The 19223-nt window shown below is 43.5% G+C and overlaps 2 protein-coding genes across 5 annotated transcripts, besides 1 other annotated feature; one reads left to right on the top strand and one right to left on the bottom strand.

Annotated features, from left to right (window-relative positions):
• Positions 1-191: 191 nt before the first annotated feature.
• Snx27 (Sorting nexin 27) lies at positions 192-18849 on the bottom strand. 3 transcript variants are annotated; one of them, NM_001297977.1, is made up of 6 exons: positions 4317-4388; positions 4078-4180; positions 3932-4014; positions 3026-3861; positions 2780-2958; positions 192-2514 (listed from the first exon to the last, which is right to left on the bottom strand). In NM_001297977.1, the coding sequence occupies exons 1-6, from the start codon at positions 4337-4339 to the stop codon at positions 2446-2448; spliced, it is 1293 nt and encodes a 430-aa protein (NP_001284906.1). In that variant the 5' UTR covers positions 4340-4388; the 3' UTR covers positions 192-2445. The 3 variants fall into 3 exon arrangements, with proteins under 3 accessions (NP_001284906.1, NP_001259258.1, NP_727023.1); NM_001272329.2 differs by having other exon boundaries at positions 554-2514; positions 4278-4388; NM_167045.3 differs by lacking the exon at positions 4317-4388 and adding an exon at positions 17917-18849 and having other exon boundaries at positions 1745-2514.
• Positions 8256-12976: a mobile genetic element.
• On the top strand, positions 13558-15432 carry CG15773 (uncharacterized protein). Of its 2 annotated transcripts, NM_132023.2 has the most exons (2): positions 13558-14532; positions 14732-15432. In NM_132023.2, the coding sequence occupies exons 1-2, from the start codon at positions 13578-13580 to the stop codon at positions 15211-15213; spliced, it is 1437 nt and encodes a 478-aa protein (NP_572251.1). In that variant the 5' UTR covers positions 13558-13577; the 3' UTR covers positions 15214-15432. The 2 variants fall into 2 exon arrangements, with proteins under 2 accessions (NP_572251.1, NP_001245535.1); NM_001258606.2 differs by lacking the exon at positions 14732-15432 and having other exon boundaries at positions 13558-14642.
• Positions 18850-19223: the final 374 nt, after the last annotated feature.

Raw genomic sequence — 19223 nt, forward strand, 5'->3', positions numbered from 1 at the left:
TTCAATAAGCCAATAAGTACGACTATTTTTGCCATGGCTATCCGATGACTACACTCAATTTGAAGTCTGCCAAAAAAGATACAACTATGTAATACAAACCACTAAATAAGAGAATATCTTAAGATCTTCCACATAATTCGATTCAAAACCACCGCATTCGCACAAGAAATGATTTGAGTAATTTTGAAAAGGGGAAAAATGCAATTTGCTTTTATTATGCTTGTTTTCGATAAATTTGTTAAATTTGTTCATTTAGTTTAGTTGTACACTTAAACGTTTTGATGAATCTTCCAGTTCACATACGCATTTATTTATTTTCAATTTTTCATCTAGCTTATGTTCGCCGAGCTGTGTTGTTGTCGTATTAAATGTGTTTAGAAAACATTGATAATTTATCGTTCTATCGTACTTATTATGGAATGCATCTTCTTGTTAGCGTATATACTTTGCTCGATATATGTGGCTTCTATTTGAGACGCCCAACACTTTTGTTTGCTCAACAGCCACGAGACACAGAAAGTATAATCAAATAAACAACGAGAGAGCGTTTTTAGTTGCATAGTATTATTAATTATTATATGGAATACACACAAATCTAAACTAAGCGCTTGCTACATGTAAATGGCCAAAAAAAAAAGAGAACAAAAAAAAAATAAGAAGGAAAACGAGAGAGTAATAATAATAAACATAATTGTAAATTCACATTATCATAGGACTATAACTAAACATAATAAATACATTACGTGGTCTACGCACATCGAGAGATTAACAAATCCAATACAGATACGAAAGAGATATGGAATCAATTAAATTAAATATATATATATAAAATTAATCATAATAATCGTGTAAATTGTAAATATCACAAGCAGACGTCACTTGCATCGTTGATAAATGTATGCCTATATGCCATTCTATAATTATGCGGATGTGTAATTATGTTCTGCCTTAAATCGTGTGAAATTGTTTAGGTTGCTTAGGTCTGGGGATTTTTCTAATGTGATTTTCCTTGTGGTTTTCCGGCGTGAAGGAAAGCTCAGCGCTTTTGCTATTTGTGTTGTGCCTCTCTTTCTGGCGCCCGCCTGCCGTCTCTTTCTACGTTACTTTTGAGTTCGCCTTTGAGTTGGCATTAGTTGAGTTGCTTCATTAGTTTTGAGTTTTGAGTCTCGCTTTTGCATTTGTTCAATAACTATTAACGTTACCTTATATTTAACTAACAATTTCTATAGAAAGTTTCGAATGAGTACAATATTTTCAACATTTCATCGCATTAGTTATATTGTTGTTTCGTTTAGCATTTGCTTGGTGCCAACCCGCTTTTCTTTTGCTCATTGCTGATCATCTTTGATTTCTGATTTCCGATTTCTGATTTCTGATCTCTGTTTACTGATCTCTGATGTCTGATTTCAAGCGTTTCATTTGATTTCGATCTGGGCCTTCCTACGTACATATAAATAAATAAATGATCAATGTCTGTTGATTTGTTTGCTAAACATTTATGTATATATGTGTATATATATATGATGTATATTTGTGTATAATTAAAATTGACTTTTTACAATTCATTTTTCAAAGATCTCCCTTAGCCGCTGCTTTCCTATGAGCAAAAAATATACAAACACAAACGGAACAAAGGGTATTTGGAAAAGTACGAATTAAATATTACGCTGAGGTTGGCTTAAATATACTCTTTTATATATTTTTGTTTGTTTGTTTGTTGGTTTTGTTTTCTTTTGTTTTGTTTATAATGTACGCATGTCTGTGAGTGGTGTGTAATATATATTTATATATATATATATATATCTATATTGTATAATGAGAATCGTCGGTTCTGCTTGATCTAAATTGGTGCCTGTGTTTGCTCTATGTGCTAAGTGCCGAAAACATTTGAAACATTTTTGTTGCTGCTGTTAACATTTTCCAACTTCGTCCAACCACCGGACCAGACGACCATCCCATCCCATTTCATCCCATCCGCATCCCCGAATTGGAGCATCGAGAGCCAAGGCGATTGCAATTGCTTGTGAATGTACAAATTATATAAATGTATATATATATATATATCAGTGCCAAATATACTTTACAATATATGTGGGTGAGGCATTCGGTGCAGCCGTGGGCCAGTACGAATCTGAGTGCACAGATTCTTCCGGAGGCCCGACAACTGACCAGCCGGAATATGGCAAGCTAACCGAAGGAGATGTGTTATGTGGGCTCAAAGGCGGAGTATTCGGCAGTTCGGTTTCCCCCACCAACGAACCACTAACGAACAATGTGCAATGCCTCGGCCCGCCTGGTGATGCTCGGTATGGAACTGGGTTGTTTAGTCTGCCCCTCCTGCCGTCGACGCCGTCGCTGCTGCTCTTTCAGCTCCTTCTGCTCCACTGACTCCTGCTCGTGCTCCTGCTCCTGGGTCTGCTCCTCCTGCAGCACCTTCCGCCTTCCCTAGTCGCCGCTGTCTTCCCACTTGCGCTCCTCCATGATGCGATCAAAGCAGTCCGCAAGGAATGCATGCTGCAAGATGGAAAACAATATTAATTAAATGCAATTCACATGGGAGTGGAATGGAGGGACTTGTGGCTTATATATTGTGCAGCTGACCTCTCTAAATTACATTCCTAATCAACAAGACAATTGTTTGCCAATTAATTATGTCGTGTGCATCACACAATGGTAATTAACCAAGTTCAATCTACCATATATTACAATATTAATGGGAACTATATAATGGCTATACTATATTACACACTATATTGCACTTTTCCACAACCAAACTTACATATGGCGTGTAGACTTTGACCCAACGTGCTGGCTTATCTGGACGATTGTACTGAAAGCAGAATGACATGGACTCCTCGTCGCTCTCGGAGCGCGTAATGCTGTCCCAGGTCAGCTCGACCATTTGCGCCTCCAGCGAGCCATCCTCACGGCAGGCGTGCAGCCGAAAGCTCTTCATGCCTGTGAATAAATAAGAAATGTTACTAGATTGCGTTGAATAGAGGCGTCTCTAAATACAATTACTCACCCACGGCGGGCACAACGTGTCCCTCCTTGCGACTATCACAGGAGCAGTGGGGAAAGACGACATCTCCGTATCCTGGCAGTGTGCGGGCCAAGGCCAGATAATCGCCCGCTTTCTTGGCGTCCTGCAGCGCCTTCAGCTCATACAGGCGACCATCGGCTCGGATATTGCCGCGATTCACCTCGTCGACCGCCTGATAGAAGATAAAGCGGCCAGCCTGTTCGCCGTCCGGCAGCGTCAGCTCCTTGGCCACCGAGAAGAGCCAGCGACGGACGCAAAGGCAGGTGGATGAGGCCGTGCTGTAGTTCTGCACGTACAGCTGATGTGGAATCTCGTGCGGCTGCAGCTTTCGCTCAAAATTGTACTCGACAATCTCGAACAGGTAAAAATACTGCTGCGTGTAGGCGGTGAGATTGGCGCGCTGCACCAGAATCTCCCACACCACCTGGGCATTGGAGGACTTTTTCACCGACACGGTGCTAACTTCGTGATCGGGCAGCATCACCTTAATGTCCACCGGCGATGCGGATATATCATCCTCCGTATCGGTGAGAAAGTCCTGAACGGCATCGCTCTCGGCAATCACCCGCACAGCACAGACTTTCTCCAGATACTGCTCCAGACCGCGCCGCCTCGTGTCCAGCTGCTGTTCGCTTAGCTGGAAGGGCCACTTGCCGGGCAGCTTGGGGAAGTTAAAGCCGGAAAACTCCTTGCGCAGCAGCGAGTGCAGGTTAGCAAACTCTCGATAGCGACGCGAACAGAGCTGCCTTCCAGCCATGTGTATATTGAAGACGATGTACCGCTCGCCATTTCGATTCACGATCCCATAGTCCGGTATGCTGAACAGGGTATAGCATATATATTAGTTATCCATTTAACAATGTTTGTCTAACTACTTTTGTACTTTACCTAATGGGCAGCGAGCGCTTGTCCGAATAATCGATGTAGGAGTAACCGCTCTGATCCTCCTGCGGCTCCAGTCGATCGGCCTCCTATTGTATGGTATATGTGTGGTGTTATGTTTTGTGATTAAATAAATTGTATTTTGAACTCACCTGCTGTGTCACTGATATCACCGTCAGAGTTAGGCAGTCACCGCCGGATTTGATCAGATCTACGACCTGTTTATGTGTGGCTCCCTCGACGCTGACGCCATTTCTGCAATTTAATGGAGAAAAGCATTAAAACATCATTTTGTTTCTTTTTTTTTTTTTGTCATGGCAGTGTGCTATAGGAGCTATAGGGAAAACCCAACCGAAGACAACGTTTCTCTAAGGCCATCAACTGTGCATACTGAACAGAATGAAAGGGTAGCATTTAGCACGGAGGTTGGAAAACGAAGAATGAAATCGGTGCTGAACGATCGTCGCTGGCGAATTAAAGGCGTTGCCATCGAGCACAGATCCATTTAAGCGAAAATAACAACAGTGGGAGACCAGAGATAGCGTCGATAATGGATGCATTGACATCTCGCAGTAGCGTTGATAAGGCGGCGACTCTGGATGGTCGACGGATTGGCGTCTCTTCGATGCGGGTCAGGTTGAAATCCACTTGTATTGTATTGTATCTATCTAGGAGCGATGCTCTCGAACTTGAGAAGGTTGGTAGAGACAGAGAAACCCATGAGGGGAAACAAATCACATTTTAGTGATAAGCACTTAATTGAAATTACAAGTATAAATCTGGCAATCGAATAGGGGGCAATACCACAATTACTAAAATTGAAACGACAACAAATGGCATCAATGTTATTTACACCACCTCGAATCCGCATTAAGTGAATCAAGTTGATATAGCAATGAAATGGGAGCAGCGAAAGGCCTTGGATATGGGCAGCTCGCAGCCTTCTTCCTCGATTTCCTTCACTTCGCCGGAGGAGGAGGCGTCTTCCGGCTTGCAATCCCCATTGCATCCGTAAGTGAAGCAAAGCAAAGTAAAGTAAAGTAAAGTGAGTGAATAAATAAATCGCTGCAGATATCGTCGCACATTGTGACGCATTGTGGAATGGTTGAAAGGCTCCCGAGGCTCGCAGCATGACTCACATAGCGACATGTCAGAAATCCAGAAATCGGGGGGCCAATCAGCCGGAGTGGAGTGAGTGGGAGGAGGGGGGGGGGGTGTGTTGAGGGAATGGAAGGAGATGTGGAGGAGAGTTCAGTGCAGGAGACTGAAACTGAATCTGAAACTGAAACCTAAACCAAGACGCGACGACTCTGCTCCGGAAACCTGTTTGCCAGCCACTTGGTAAAAATAGTTAAGAAATACAGCAACGCAACAAAAACAAGACGGAAACACAATAAAGCAGAAAAGAGCACATCGAAAAGAGCAGCGCACAAAGCGATCTATGCATTTATTTATAGGCGAATGCAAATGCCTTTCCCTCTTAATTGTAAGGCGAATGTTTTTTTTCGTTTACGAGCGACTGTATCATTTTCCATTAATTGTCCAAGTTTTTTTTTTTTTTTTTTAATTTAAGGCATCTTAGCAGCTTGGTCTTCTGTGTGTGCAAAAAAAAAAAAAAGTAAGACTATGTACAAAACCGAGGCAAGTGTAGTGTGCTTGCAAATTTGCGCACAGTGGGACAGGTGGCGCCGCACAGTGGGTGCACACCACCCACAAAGTGTGGCATGTGAAGCAACATATGGGCACTATATTGGTATATTGGCTTATTCCCAAGAGCATTACATATCGATTGGCCACTTTTTTAATAACTTTTTATTTACTTGTTGTACCATCATACCCTCAACTAGGGTATCTGCAGAGCTGATAGGCCGCAGCAACTGTCTTGGGCAAATACAAATGAGATTCCTATATTCATTTCGGTCAATGTTTATTCGCGATTTGTGTGCATTTCCCCTCCAGCACTAATTGGACATGGTAATGCGACTGGACTGTGGAGTGTTTCGGTACTACGGCGTATGCAATTGTTTAAGTCCAGCAAATCGAATAAATATTTGCCGGGCAGCGAACAAATAATAAAATCCAAAATGTTTACACACGAAATTTGAATAGTTGAGGGCGAAATGAAAAAGATAATTCGCACATATAGGCCATGCAGAGTGGATTTCGAATATCTAAAAATAGGCTGCGAAATGTGAAGAGCAAATAATAATGCCCAATATAATCTATTCAACTACAATATATATGTATATATATATATGGCGTCTGCATTCCATCTAATTCACCTTGGACAGACAGACACGTATGTTGTACTCCGACAGCAAGTGAAATGTAATTCCATTAACGGGCATGGAAATCGAAAATTAATTAAGCCCAACAGGAATCCGGCGCGGAGGACCTGACATGAGTGCTTAACAAGTGTCCTTCCATTGCTTAATTCTCGTTTTCAGTTTCAGTTTCTGTTTCTGTTTGATGTGCCTCGCCGATCCTATTGCTACACCCAGTCACAGTCGCATACCCATACCCATACCCATTACCACTTCCCACATCCACATCCACATCCATTCCCCGTCGGGTTTATTTCTGGCTTAGTTTGGTCCGCATGAAGCCGAAAAGTGAAACCTGAAAACATGAAAACCTGAAACCGCCACCAAAACTCCTCGGTCTCTGCTCTCGGGCGCTTTAGGAAATGCGGAAATGTGGGCCAGCCAGCCAGCCAGCCAGTCCGCCAGTCCGCCAGTCCGCCAGTCCACCAGTCAGCTAGTCAGGCAACCAAGCCGCAACCAAATCGACATCCCAGCGCCCATTGCCCGTGGCCCATGCCCCCCACTTTCCATTCCACTCAATCCAAGTCGATCCAGTGACGTAAATCTATTGATTATTGTCGGGGCATATGCCACAGACCAGCGGCAACAACATTGACACAGAACCCAACCGCAAACACAAATTCGTGGCAGCATAAAAACAAAAAAACCAAAAAAAAACTCGAGCTAAAGGTCTCGACTTGAGGATACCCCACGAATACTTCATTGAGTTGGTCAACGTGTTTAATGTTGAGATCTGTGCTCTATATATTTCCCGAATCAAATCATATATTTTAGTTAGAAGCTCTTAATGCTCTTATTCCTTCAACATGAGTAGCCAGCCTGCTTTCGGTTTGCAAGTAGTTATTTTTCGGGTACCACACAGGTCCACAATACACACACACTTTGGCTCACATTTGCTGGCTACAAATCAGCTAATGACCCTTCAATAACTCAAGCCATATGCCACAGAAACATTAGAGCCGTGTGGCAAGTTCGAGCTGGGAAATTGTCTGCCACTTGCGTGCTTAAAGGCTTCTTAACACTCAATTTAGTTTCGGCCCGACAAGATGAACTTTAAATTGTTTGCTTTAACTTGTACATACGAAATTCCATGGATGGTGCATGTATAGTATATATATATATATAGTATAGTATATAGTTATAGTACGTCGCACATGTTTTGTGAGAGGAAAATACCTTGGGAGTAATAGGATGAAAGGCCAGGAGTTGCAAACAGCGAAAAGGAAATAAAAAGTGAAGGAAATTTCCGGCTCAAGATGCAATTGTTCCTCTGCGTTTCAATCAAGTTCCTTTTTTTTTTTATTGTTTGCAATGCCTGCAAAGTTGTTCTCCACGGATGGATTTTTTCGTGTATCTTGATATGCACTGAAAGAAACTGGCGTATATTGCATTTTTGCGCCGTTCAGATAAGCATTTTAAGGCCTACGAATGTCACGTTCAACAACGATTTATTGCTATATTTAACTAAATGTTTATATTTTGTGCACTTTTGCGTTGACATGACTGTTTTTCTTAATTTTTTTGTTTTTTGAACGACAACTGCTTGGAAAGCAAGACGAGTGGCAAGCTGAAAATAGTTCATAATCCCCATTGATTGAGTCCCACAACCTTAGAACAGCCCCGACCCACGCACGACCGACCTCCCCCATAAACCAAGTACAATGTTAAGTGGACTGAGAGACGGCCAAGTGCAAGCCGAGCACAAAAGCTGCAGATGGAATATGGCCAAAAGGACTGACTCTGTCTGTCTGGGGTGCTCAATTATGTGATGTATCCAGAAGTATCCATTCAGTGCTTTCCTTCTCTCAAAGGAGCACTCGCAAAAGGTCGATTCATCAAACCCACTTCCGGGCTTAATCCTGCCATTCCAGGGATCAACGAACTCATCCCTGCCGACCTCCGTCTGATGAATCCAAGTTCATTTCCAAAGTGCATTACTTGGTTGCCCCATTAAGACGGGCAAGAAGTTGAACAACTTCCAATTATCATCATACGACACACGTAATTTCGGCATTCCACAGTCTTCGGGTGGAGACGTGTTTCTTTCAAGCTACGAATAGCAAGTTCTAAAAACTACAACAGTATAGTGAAAGTTAAACACAAAGTGTAAAGTGCAGTTTGCACAACTAACAATTATTGACTATAGTAATTATTTACTAAAATAAATAATTATTCCATATTGTTCTGGTAATTGTTATATGTGGACTTAGAACAATGAATCAAAACGACATACGTTCTCAGCGACAATGTGAACAAGACGAGCGCCGGCTCTCTTTACAACGCAACAATGCATACTTTTCTTTCGTCTCACCGCAAATCGGTGATCGAGCACCCTCACCTTCAACTAACTCGAAACTTTTGCCCTCAGCGAACGACAGACCGCGTTCTTGCTCTCCCTCTCTGCCTGCTTCGGCTCACAAGTCGTGGAGCGAAGAGACCGCCTCTCCTACCCCGCTCCTCTCGCAGCGCCAAACGACCGTCCCGGGTAACTGTAACACTGCAATAACGAGTGCAGTGACCTCACTGGCAACTGCCACAACATCAACTTCGTCAGCGGCCCAACTAATTATCGCTGTGCCAGCTGTAAATAATTCAGCAGCACTGACCGTTTGCAACAACAATAATGCACGTAAAGAAGAATCAAAACAAAAGCAGAAGTCGATTTCGACTGTGCAGACTGGCATGGATCGCTACATCCAAATCAAGAGAAAGCTCAGCCCTCAAAACAATAAGGCAGGTAATCAACCCAAAATCAATCGAACCAACAACGGCAATGAAAACTCTGCAGTAAATAATTCAAACCGATATGCTATCTTGGCTGATTCTGCGACCGAACAACCCAACGAAAAAACGATAGGGGAACCAAAAAAGACCAGGCCTCCACCAATTTTCATACGAGAACAAAGTACAAATGCACTTGTAAATAAACTCGTTGCTTTGATTGGTGACAGCAAGTTCCACATTATCCCACTTAAAAAAGGAAATATTCATGAAATAAAACTACAGATCCAAACAGAAGCAGACCACCGTATAGTGACTAAATACCTAAATGATGCTGGTAAAAACTACTACACATACCAATTAAAAAGTTGCAAAGGGCTACAGGTAGTACTTAAGGGCATTGAAGCAACAGTGACACCAGCTGAGATAATTGAGGCTCTGAAGGCCAAAAACTTTTCTGCAAAGACAGCTATTAATATTTTAAACAAAGACAAAGTTCCGCAGCCACTATTCAAAATAGAACTCGAACCAGAGCTCCAGGCACTAAAGAAAAACGAAGTGCACCCAATATACAATTTACAGTACTTGCTACATCGGAGGATCACCGTGGAGGAGCCGCACAAACGTATCAATCCAGTTCAATGTACTAATTGCCAAGAATACGGCCACACCAAGGCATACTGCACCCTTAAGTCCGTATGTGTTGTCTGTAGCGAACCTCATACTACCGCAAACTGCCCCAAAAACAAGGACGATAAGTCTGTGAAGAAATGCAGTAACTGCGGGGAAAAACATACTGCAAACTACAGAGGCTGTGTGGTGTACAAAGAATTGAAGAGCCGCCTAAACAAACGTATTGCCACAGCACATACATACAACAAAGTCAATTTCTACTCTCCGCAACCGATTTTTCAACCACCCCTAACTGTCCCAAGCACTACTCCAACAATTTCTTTCGCTAGCGCCCTAAAATCCGGACTAGAAGTGCCCGCCCCACCGACAAGAACTGCTCATTCCGAACATACACCGACAAACATCCAACAAACACAACAAAGTGGCATCGAAGCTATGATGCTATCCCTACAGCAAAGCATGAAAGACTTCATGACGTTCATGCAAAATACTTTGCAAGAGCTCATGAAAAACCAAAATATCCTGATTCAACTTCTTGTATCTTCAAAATCCCCATAATGGCTTCCCTACGGATATCTCTGTGGAACGCAAATGGCGTTTCACGGCATACACAAGAGCTCACACAGTTCATTTACGAAAAAAACATCGACGTAATGCTACTATCAGAAACGCACCTCACAAATAAAAACAATTTTCATATACCAGGATACTTGTTCTATGGTACAAATCATCCAGATGGTAAAGCTCATGGAGGCACTGGAATACTCATCAGAAATCGCATAAAACACCACCACTTAAACAATTTTGACAAAAACTACTTACAATCTACGTCCATAGCCTTACAACTCAACAATGGTTCAACGACTCTAGCCGCAGTCTACTGCCCACCGCGCTTTCCAATCTCTGAGGATCAATTCATGGAATTCTTTAACACACTAGGTGACAGGTTCATCGCAGCGGGTGACTATAACGCCAAGCACACCCATTGGGGATCTCGACTTGTGTCGCCAAAGGGTAAGCAATTGTACAATGCGCTTACGAAGCCAGAAAACAAGCTAGACTATGTATCCCCGGGTAAGCCTACATACTGGCCAGCAGACCCAAGAAAAATCCCAGACCTGATCGATTTTGCAATTACTAAACATGTCCCCCGCAACATGGTCACCGCCGAAGCACTAGCAGATTTATCATCAGATCACTCACCTGTTTTTCTAAATATGCTAACTCGCCCCCACATCGTCGACCCACCGTATAGACTCACAAATTTTAGAACAAACTGGCCAAGGTATCAAAAGTATGTCTGTTCACACATAGAACTAACGACGGCATTATCTACAAAGGAGGATATAGACAAGTCAACGGAAACTCTTGAAAACATTTTAGTTTCGGCTGCAAAGGCTTCAACCCCGCCAGTGACGTATGCAAAACCAAACTACATCAAAACTAATCGCGAAATCGAGCGGCTGGTATTAGATAAACGACGCCTACGAAGGGATTGGCAGTCTAATAGATCACCAATTACTAAGCACATGCTTAAGATAGCCACACGCAGGCTTACCAATGCTCTCAAACAAGAGGAAAAAAACAGCCAACGTTCATATATCGAGCAACTCTCTCCCACCAGCACTAAGTACCCTCTTTGGAGAGCTCACAGAAACCTAAAGACTCCAATAGCGCCAATTATGCCACTCCGAAGTCCCTCTGGCACCTGGTTTCGAAGTGATGAAGAAAGAGCCAGTGCTTTCGCTGACCATTTACAAAATGTATTCCGACCAAATCCCTCTACCAACACATTTATTCTCCCTCCTTTAATAGCAGCCAATCTAGATCCTCAAGAACCCTTTGAATTCCGACCATGTGAACTAGCAAAGGTTATCAAAGAGCAACTGAACCCAAGAAAATCGCCTGGCTACGACCTAATAACTCCAAGAATGCTCATTGAACTCCCAAAGTGTGCTATTCTTCACATCTGCCTGTTGTTCAACGCAATCGCCAAGCTTGGATACTTCCCTCAAAAATGGAAAAAGTCGACCATAGTAATGATTCCAAAGCCAGGAAAAGATAAAACGCAGCCATCATCATATAGACCGATAAGCTTACTAACATGTCTTTCAAAGCTGTTTGAAAAAATGCTACTCCTTCGGATTAGCCCTCATCTTAGAATAAACAACACACTTCCAACACATCAATTTGGCTTTAGAGAAAAACATGGAACCATCGAACAGGTCAACCGAATCACGTCAGAAATTCGTACTGCTTTTGAACATCGAGAATACTGCACAGCCATTTTTCTAGACGTCGCGCAGGCATTTGACAGAGTGTGGCTCGATGGACTTTTGTTTAAAATAATCAAGCTGTTGCCCCAAAACACACATAAGCTACTGAAGTCATACCTATATAACAGAGTGTTTGCAATAAGATGCGATACAAGCACTTCACGCGATTGCGCAATCGAAGCTGGAGTGCCGCAAGGCAGTGTACTGGGTCCAATCTTATACACCCTGTATACGGCGGATTTCCCCATAGACTACAATCTAACAACCTCCACGTTCGCTGATGATACCGCGATACTCAGTCGCTCGAAATGCCCAATAAAAGCCACGGCACTCCTATCCCGACACTTAACATCTGTAGAACGATGGCTTGCCGACTGGAGAATTTCAATAAATGTTCAAAAATGCAAGCAGGTTACCTTTACCTTAAACAAACAAACATGCCCACCACTGGTCTTGAATAACATATGCATTCCACAAGCCGACGAGGTAACATATCTGGGAGTTCATCTGGACAGGCGGCTCACTTGGCGCAAACATATAGAAGCCAAATCGAAACATCTTAAACTTAAAGCAAGGAACCTCCACTGGCTCATAAATGCTCGCTCTCCACTTAGTCTGGAGTTCAAAGCTCTTCTATACAACTCCGTCTTAAAACCTATCTGGACTTATGGCTCCGAGCTGTGGGGCAACGCATCCAGAAGTAACATAGACATTATTCAGCGAGCACAGTCAAGAATTCTGAGAATTATCACTGGAGCGCCGTGGTACCTTCGAAACGAAAACATACACAGAGACCTAAAAATCAAATTAGTAATCGAAGTAATAGCTGAGAAAAAAACGAAGTATAACGAAAAGCTGACCACCCATACAAATCCCCTCGCAAGAAAACTAATCCGAGTATGCAGTCAAAGCCGGCTGCACCGCAACGACCTCCCAGCCCAGCAATAAACTTTTTAGGGCATTAATGAAAAAAAAAAACTATCACTAAGTGAAAGTTAATTAAGTTAGATTAAGATTTGAACACTTATTGTTAGTCTCTTAACACAAAGGGAAGATTCAATAAATAATAAAAATTAAAAAAAAAAAAAAAAAAAAAAAAATATATTGTATATATATATGAGTTAATTCGGTCAAGAAAGTTGAGACGTAGCAAACGCAAATTGTCCAAGGAATTTATTTATTCAATTTAAATGGACAACAACAAGTGGGGGTGTGAAACTTTCGCCACTGCAAATGTGGGTTAAATTCGCAGGCAAATTGCGTTTTCATTTGGAAAAAGTTTACTATTTTTACTGAAGGCGCACACACAGTTTCTGTTTATCCCAACTTAAAGATAATAATGTATTTTGTGTTTGTTGAAGTTGAATTTGCAAGACAAACAGAGGGGGGCAATTAGAGATGTTGAACCTTCCAATGAATGATGTGCACAAGAAATCTGGGGATTTATACTATTGGAGCCCCTTGTCGTCAAGATCTAGTTCGTGTTCCCAGAACCAGTCAGCACTTGGAAAATGCAATCATCAGCACTTTTTTGGGCCAACAAAGAAATGACCATTTTAGAAACTTATCCGTAGCAATCAGTGCTAACTTGGATCCACTTGAGATTCAATGGCTAATCTAATCGCTGTGTAGCCCGGACTAGACCTGCGCTCCAGTTCTTTGTGCCAGCAGTTAGTCCAGCGATTCGAGTGCGATTGAATGATGGCCAGAAAGCGAGCACTGGATTCCCAACTGCCGCTCCTTGCGCTGGGTGGCCTAATCATTATGGGATTGGCCATAGTCGATTCCCTGGAGTGTTATGCCTGCGACTCCGCCGAAGATTCGGAGTGTGCCACCCGACCGGGTCAGCAGCTGGAAGTGGAGGAGTGTCAGCAGACGGGCGACGAGTGTGTCACCTCCATATCGGCGGGATTAACGCGACGCGGCTGCCTGGCGCGGCTGTATCCTAATGGCTATTGTGCCGCTCCATGCGACCGGTGCAATACGAGCCTGTGCAATCGGCACGTTTATCCTGCGGATCGATTGCGGTGCTATCAGTGCAGCGGATCGGATTGCATCGATGTGGCCAGTCGGCCGCAATACCTGCTGCCGTGTCCGGTTTACCAGGAGGATGACAGGTGCTACACGAACGTAGTCCACTTATCCAACACCCTGCGCGGCTGTGAGCACACCAATTTGCCGACAACCTGTCCGCACGTCTGCCTTAAGTGCAATTATAATGGTTGCAATGCGGAGAAGACCGTCACGGAATTGCGCTGCCTTCAGTGCACCCATAATCGATTGGCCCCCAATCCGGACTGCCTGCGGGACCAGGATCCACCGGCGGCGGTGGCGGAGGACCAGCCCAAGTGCTCGTTGAGCAACTCAACTGTGACGCACTGCGTCAACAAGGTGATGTACGGGCACAGGGAGAACTGCTTTAGCTACCGCAACACCCAGACGGAGGTCCTTCAGAGGGGCTGCTCCACCGCCATGGGATTCTATCCCACCGGCGAGCTAACCGAGTGCCACGGCGAATTCTGCAATGCCGATTGCCAGGACATTGTCTGCGCCGCGTGCAACTCCACCGCGAATCCTGGCTGCCGTGCTGGCCGCAATTTACCAACGGAAAAGTGCGCAGCAGGCACCACGGCCTGCTATTCCTGCGAGCAAGGTTAGGGTGAGTGGGGGAATCTCGACCAGGAACGGCCCCTTAAGTACCCACTCAAACTGTCAGTTATTCATTTGGAAATAAAATTTGTTAAGCAATGCATCTCTTCCGGGAATTTCAGTTGAATTGGCTTTCATTCTTGGTTAAGTTTCTTAATTGATAACTACTTAGTTTCATTTTTTTACGGATATCAACGCTTGAGATACCCTTGTAACCCATTTCCCTTTTATAATCCCAAATACCTTTCTGCGACGTGGCTGTGCGGATGCGGATTTTGCACCCGCTGCTCTGGGCGAAAGTTGCCAATTGTGCCGCGATGCGGATGGCTGCAATCGCTACTCCGTCCGTAGCTGTTACCGTTGCAATGCCCAGGACCAGGATTCGGACTGTGCGGCCATGGATCTGCCCACAACGATGACGACCAGCAATTGCTCTAGCCCCACGGAACTGTGCGTTAGCACGGTGGTCAGCCGACTGGACGGTATCTACACGGTGCGCGGATGCGAGGGTCAGGTGCCGGAGTGTTCCGCCAATGATCCGTACTGTGTCCGCTGCAACGGAAGTCTGTGCAACGATGCACCCACTCTCTGGCGGCAGACGCAAATCGAAGTGGCTATGGATCAGCAGTTGCCGCCTAGCTGGTGGTCACTGCTGCAGTACTGGTGGTCCAGGAAAATCCGATAAATAAGCACCCATTACATGGGTGGGTGGTCGACGAACGTAGCGTTGATAACTGATTAATGGGCGTGGCCAGGGGGCGGATGTGTTTGGCCGGAGGTAGTGAAGCGAGCGAAACGCCCCCGCAAAATCGAGCAAACAAAAGAACTCGGAATAAACAAGCTACGGATTATTAAACGGGCGCACTGACTGCTGCTCATTGAAAGTACAGATTCCATAAACAAGGATTACATATTGCGTTTCATAGATCATTCATTTTAAAATTGTTTCCATTTAAGAGTTTTTTTACGTTTACTGTTTACATACTGTGTATTATAGCATGTTTTAGAAATTTAGGAGCTTGAACCAAGTTTCGATCCAAATATATTCATAATATTAATCAATTTCACCAAGTTTATGTTATTAAATATCCCGTAAAGTGAGCACAAATATATTAGCGGAATTTAAGCGCTTGATTCCAGTTGAAAACTGGTTCGCAAGGCGGAAACTAAATGCAAATTTGTTTGCTTTTGCTTTCTGATTTTTGCATTTCGCTTGCCCTCTGCAGTTTGTGCTTTCTTGTTGTTTTTGCTTTTGCTTTGCTTGTGCTTTGCTTCTGCTTTTGTTAGCTCACGCGCAGCCGAATTATAACGGACGTCGTTGTTGTTGTTATTTTCACTGATAATGAAATGATGGGCACTGCAAATAGCAACAACAAGCCGCATAATAGTCAGCCCCATCCCCTCCTCTCCACCACCCTTCGCTGCTTTCATCCACGTCACTCATTCTATTTGCATTGGAAAAGTGTGGAAAATTTGCGAATTTTCCGTTACCGACGAGGGAAGGTGACAATGATAATTAAGTTGCTGGGCGCTCTCCAGTGCGACGAAACTTTGGTAAAATTTATTAATTGAATTTCGCATCGAAAGCATACCGTATGCTGTGCTGTGCGCTGGAAAGGGAGAGCGAAACCGCACCCACTATGAAAACAAAATGAAACTACAAGAGTAACGAAGTACAGTGAACACCATGTCACTTTAAGATCAGTAGTAATGAAAATTGTAATAGTTATCTCGTAATTAAGTCTTGTTAAAGATTGCAGGGCAACTTTTAGCATATAATATTATACATTTTAAATTGAAACAACATTCATGCACTCTATCGAAAGCCCACTGTACTTGAGTAATGAAATGAAATAAAATGATTGATGGACAGCCTCAAAGAGAAGAAAGGGAAAAAGCGAGAGGAAGGACAGGGAAGAGAGGAACATGAGATATTCACTGATAACGGGTATCGAAACTAAAATGTCAAAAGATGCTAAACAAAAGCTTCGCCAGACAGGGACACAAAGTAGAGGCAACGAGCAGCGGAGTGAAAGAAACAACACAATGCGAGAAAAAAGAAATATAAGTGAGCATTTTAATTAGCCTGCATGCAATTGTGTTGGAACGAGTGTGAGTCCAGTGTGTGTGTGTGTTGGTGCGGTGTGTCATAATATTATGCCATTCAAGAAAACATAGCAGAAAAAGGAGGAATAATAAAAGAGCACCTTTAGTTCAAATTAAAAGGGGAAAATGGCAAACAGAAATGCGATAGCCTCCATTAAACATCCATTTTCGTAACGAAAACATTTTCATTCATCAAGCGAAAAAGTAATTGATAAATGCGGTTTCCTTATCAACACGTTCCACTGACTCATATTTCTCCATCATCATACATATGTAGTTCCTTATTTCAGTGTTATTTGAACAGGAATTCCGAGAAAACGATAAGCCCCAATATCATTTCATAACCAAAATGAAATACTAAGTTTGCAGAAATCGCGCCATTATCTAATCGTACACACTTATTTTGTTTTAATAATATATGTATATGAATTATAAGATATGTACATATGTATATGATATGGATGACCAATATAGCTCATATTCTTTTGGGGCTTTCTCGCTTTTTTAACCCAATTAACGCGGTAGCAACCCCCTGAAATGTGTGGATAAATCCAACAACAACCACCAAACACCAAGCAGGTAGCAGTGTTTATTGATATTCCCGGGCATTTCTGACCCACTACGAATTCACCTCCACTTCCAACTCCAACTTCAACACGCCCACTACTCCAGCAGAAAGAACGACCAATAAAAAAAAGTGGGCGGGGTCAGAGGTCGCACATGCAAGCTCTTCGTGGGGTTAACTTCGCTTACTTAACCCCTGGGCACCCCCCAAAAAAATACCAACACCATGAGCCATAAGCTTAAAGAGCTCACTCTTCAGATTGCCTTTTGAATATTTACAAACTCTGTGAGGTTTTCTTTTCCCACTCGGTGCCAAAATAAACTTCCTCGTGTTTCGAAAACTAAAATTCAAGCTATAATTTAATAAGAGGTAGGCATTAGTTAAACGTGTTTAACAGCAAGTAACTTGTGCACATTTTCCCAATTAGTGACAATTAGCACATGCCTTTAGTTGCAAATAGACGAAGTGGTCAAAGGCAGGTTTTCAACTCGCTTATAATGATTCTAAGGACTTTATGAAGTTGAAGGCAATTAAAGGTAAGTACGTCGCACTTTGGGGATGAAAACTAGTTTTAGAATGCAATTACTGAGGCGAGTTTAATGGTTCATTGAATAGTTTTAAACTCAATTTCGATGATACATCTGATAGTAGTGTGATATCAGCTCTTTGAGCTCCCAAAATATGAAAACTAGTCTATGTAACGTGGGTGGTACTTACACTTCCAGGATGCGATCGCCCTTCTTGATGCCCGCCTTCTCGGCCGCCCCATTCTCAAGGACGGCGCTCACGTGCTGAAGGGGGGCGTACAGCTCGCCGTTGATCGAGCGCAGTTGACCCCCCTCGGAAACTTGGCCGCGCACATTGAAGCCGAAGCCCGTTTCCGTTTTGTAAATGGTGACGACACGGGGTCCATTCGCTGTGGTCACGCCTACGCCGACGCCCATGACGACCGCGCCGCCCCCACCGCCGCCCGATGATGCGGTGACTACGGCGCTGGCGGGGGTTGGGGTTGGGAGGGGATGGTTTTCGCCAACGATGCTCATTGCGCCGGTCGTTCGCTCTCGCTCGCACTCAGTGGTGATGGCTGCTCTTCTGCCTCCACCGCACACCCCTCTCCACCTCCTCCTCCTCCTACGCTACTGCTGCTGCTGCTGCCCCTTTCCGACGTTCCTGCTTTCCGACTCACAGCAGCGCTGTGTTGTTTGCACAATATCTTTTGTTGTGTTATGGTTATTTCGCTCTTTTATTTTGCGTAATGTTTTCTGCAACTTCTTTTCGGCACACACACAGCACAACACACACACACACGTATAGAGACAGGCACCGCCACTTTTACTTTTTACGCTCCTCCCTCAATCCGCTTCACCGCTGTGAACTGCGCTCCACCGAAACTCCTCTGGCTGCTCTTTCGTTCGCACACACATACACGCGCACACACCGAAAAAAAATTTATTATTTATGTGGCTTATTTTATTTAACACACGCCTGTGTTTTCGCTCCTTATTTTATTTTCGCGCTGCGCATTTTTGTTCCGTTAGTTGGTCTGTTCTCTGTGTTGATACTCGTAGCGCAGACTTCCGATAACATTGAGTGTATCGCAGTAACTGCCAGTCGATGTATCGCTGGCGTCCTATCGCACTGGCGGACCGATTACGACTGAGCCATCGGGAGAGCAGATCAGCTGGCCGTTAATCGATAGCTATCGGTGCTGTGCAACACTACTATCGTCGGCCGCGAGCGTGACGAACGCAAATATGAGCAGCCACTTTTTAGTATTTTTGTGATATTTTGTGATTTAAAAATACCATACGGTATTTTAATCCGTTATTTTTCAAACCCACTCGACATAATACCGAATGCAAATTCGAAAATTTAACGGTACAATTTTAATTCAAAAAATTCGTGCAACGCATATTTGCATCAATTAAATCGAGGAAAATTTAATGATAATGCAAATAATTACAATAAAATAATATTAAAATGTTTGATAAATAGTCTTTCATTAAAAGCTAAGAAAAACTTGT

Source organism: Drosophila melanogaster, chromosome X, assembly GCF_000001215.4.
Source record: "Drosophila melanogaster chromosome X".
NCBI classification, from domain to species: Eukaryota; Metazoa; Arthropoda; class Insecta; order Diptera; family Drosophilidae; genus Drosophila; species Drosophila melanogaster.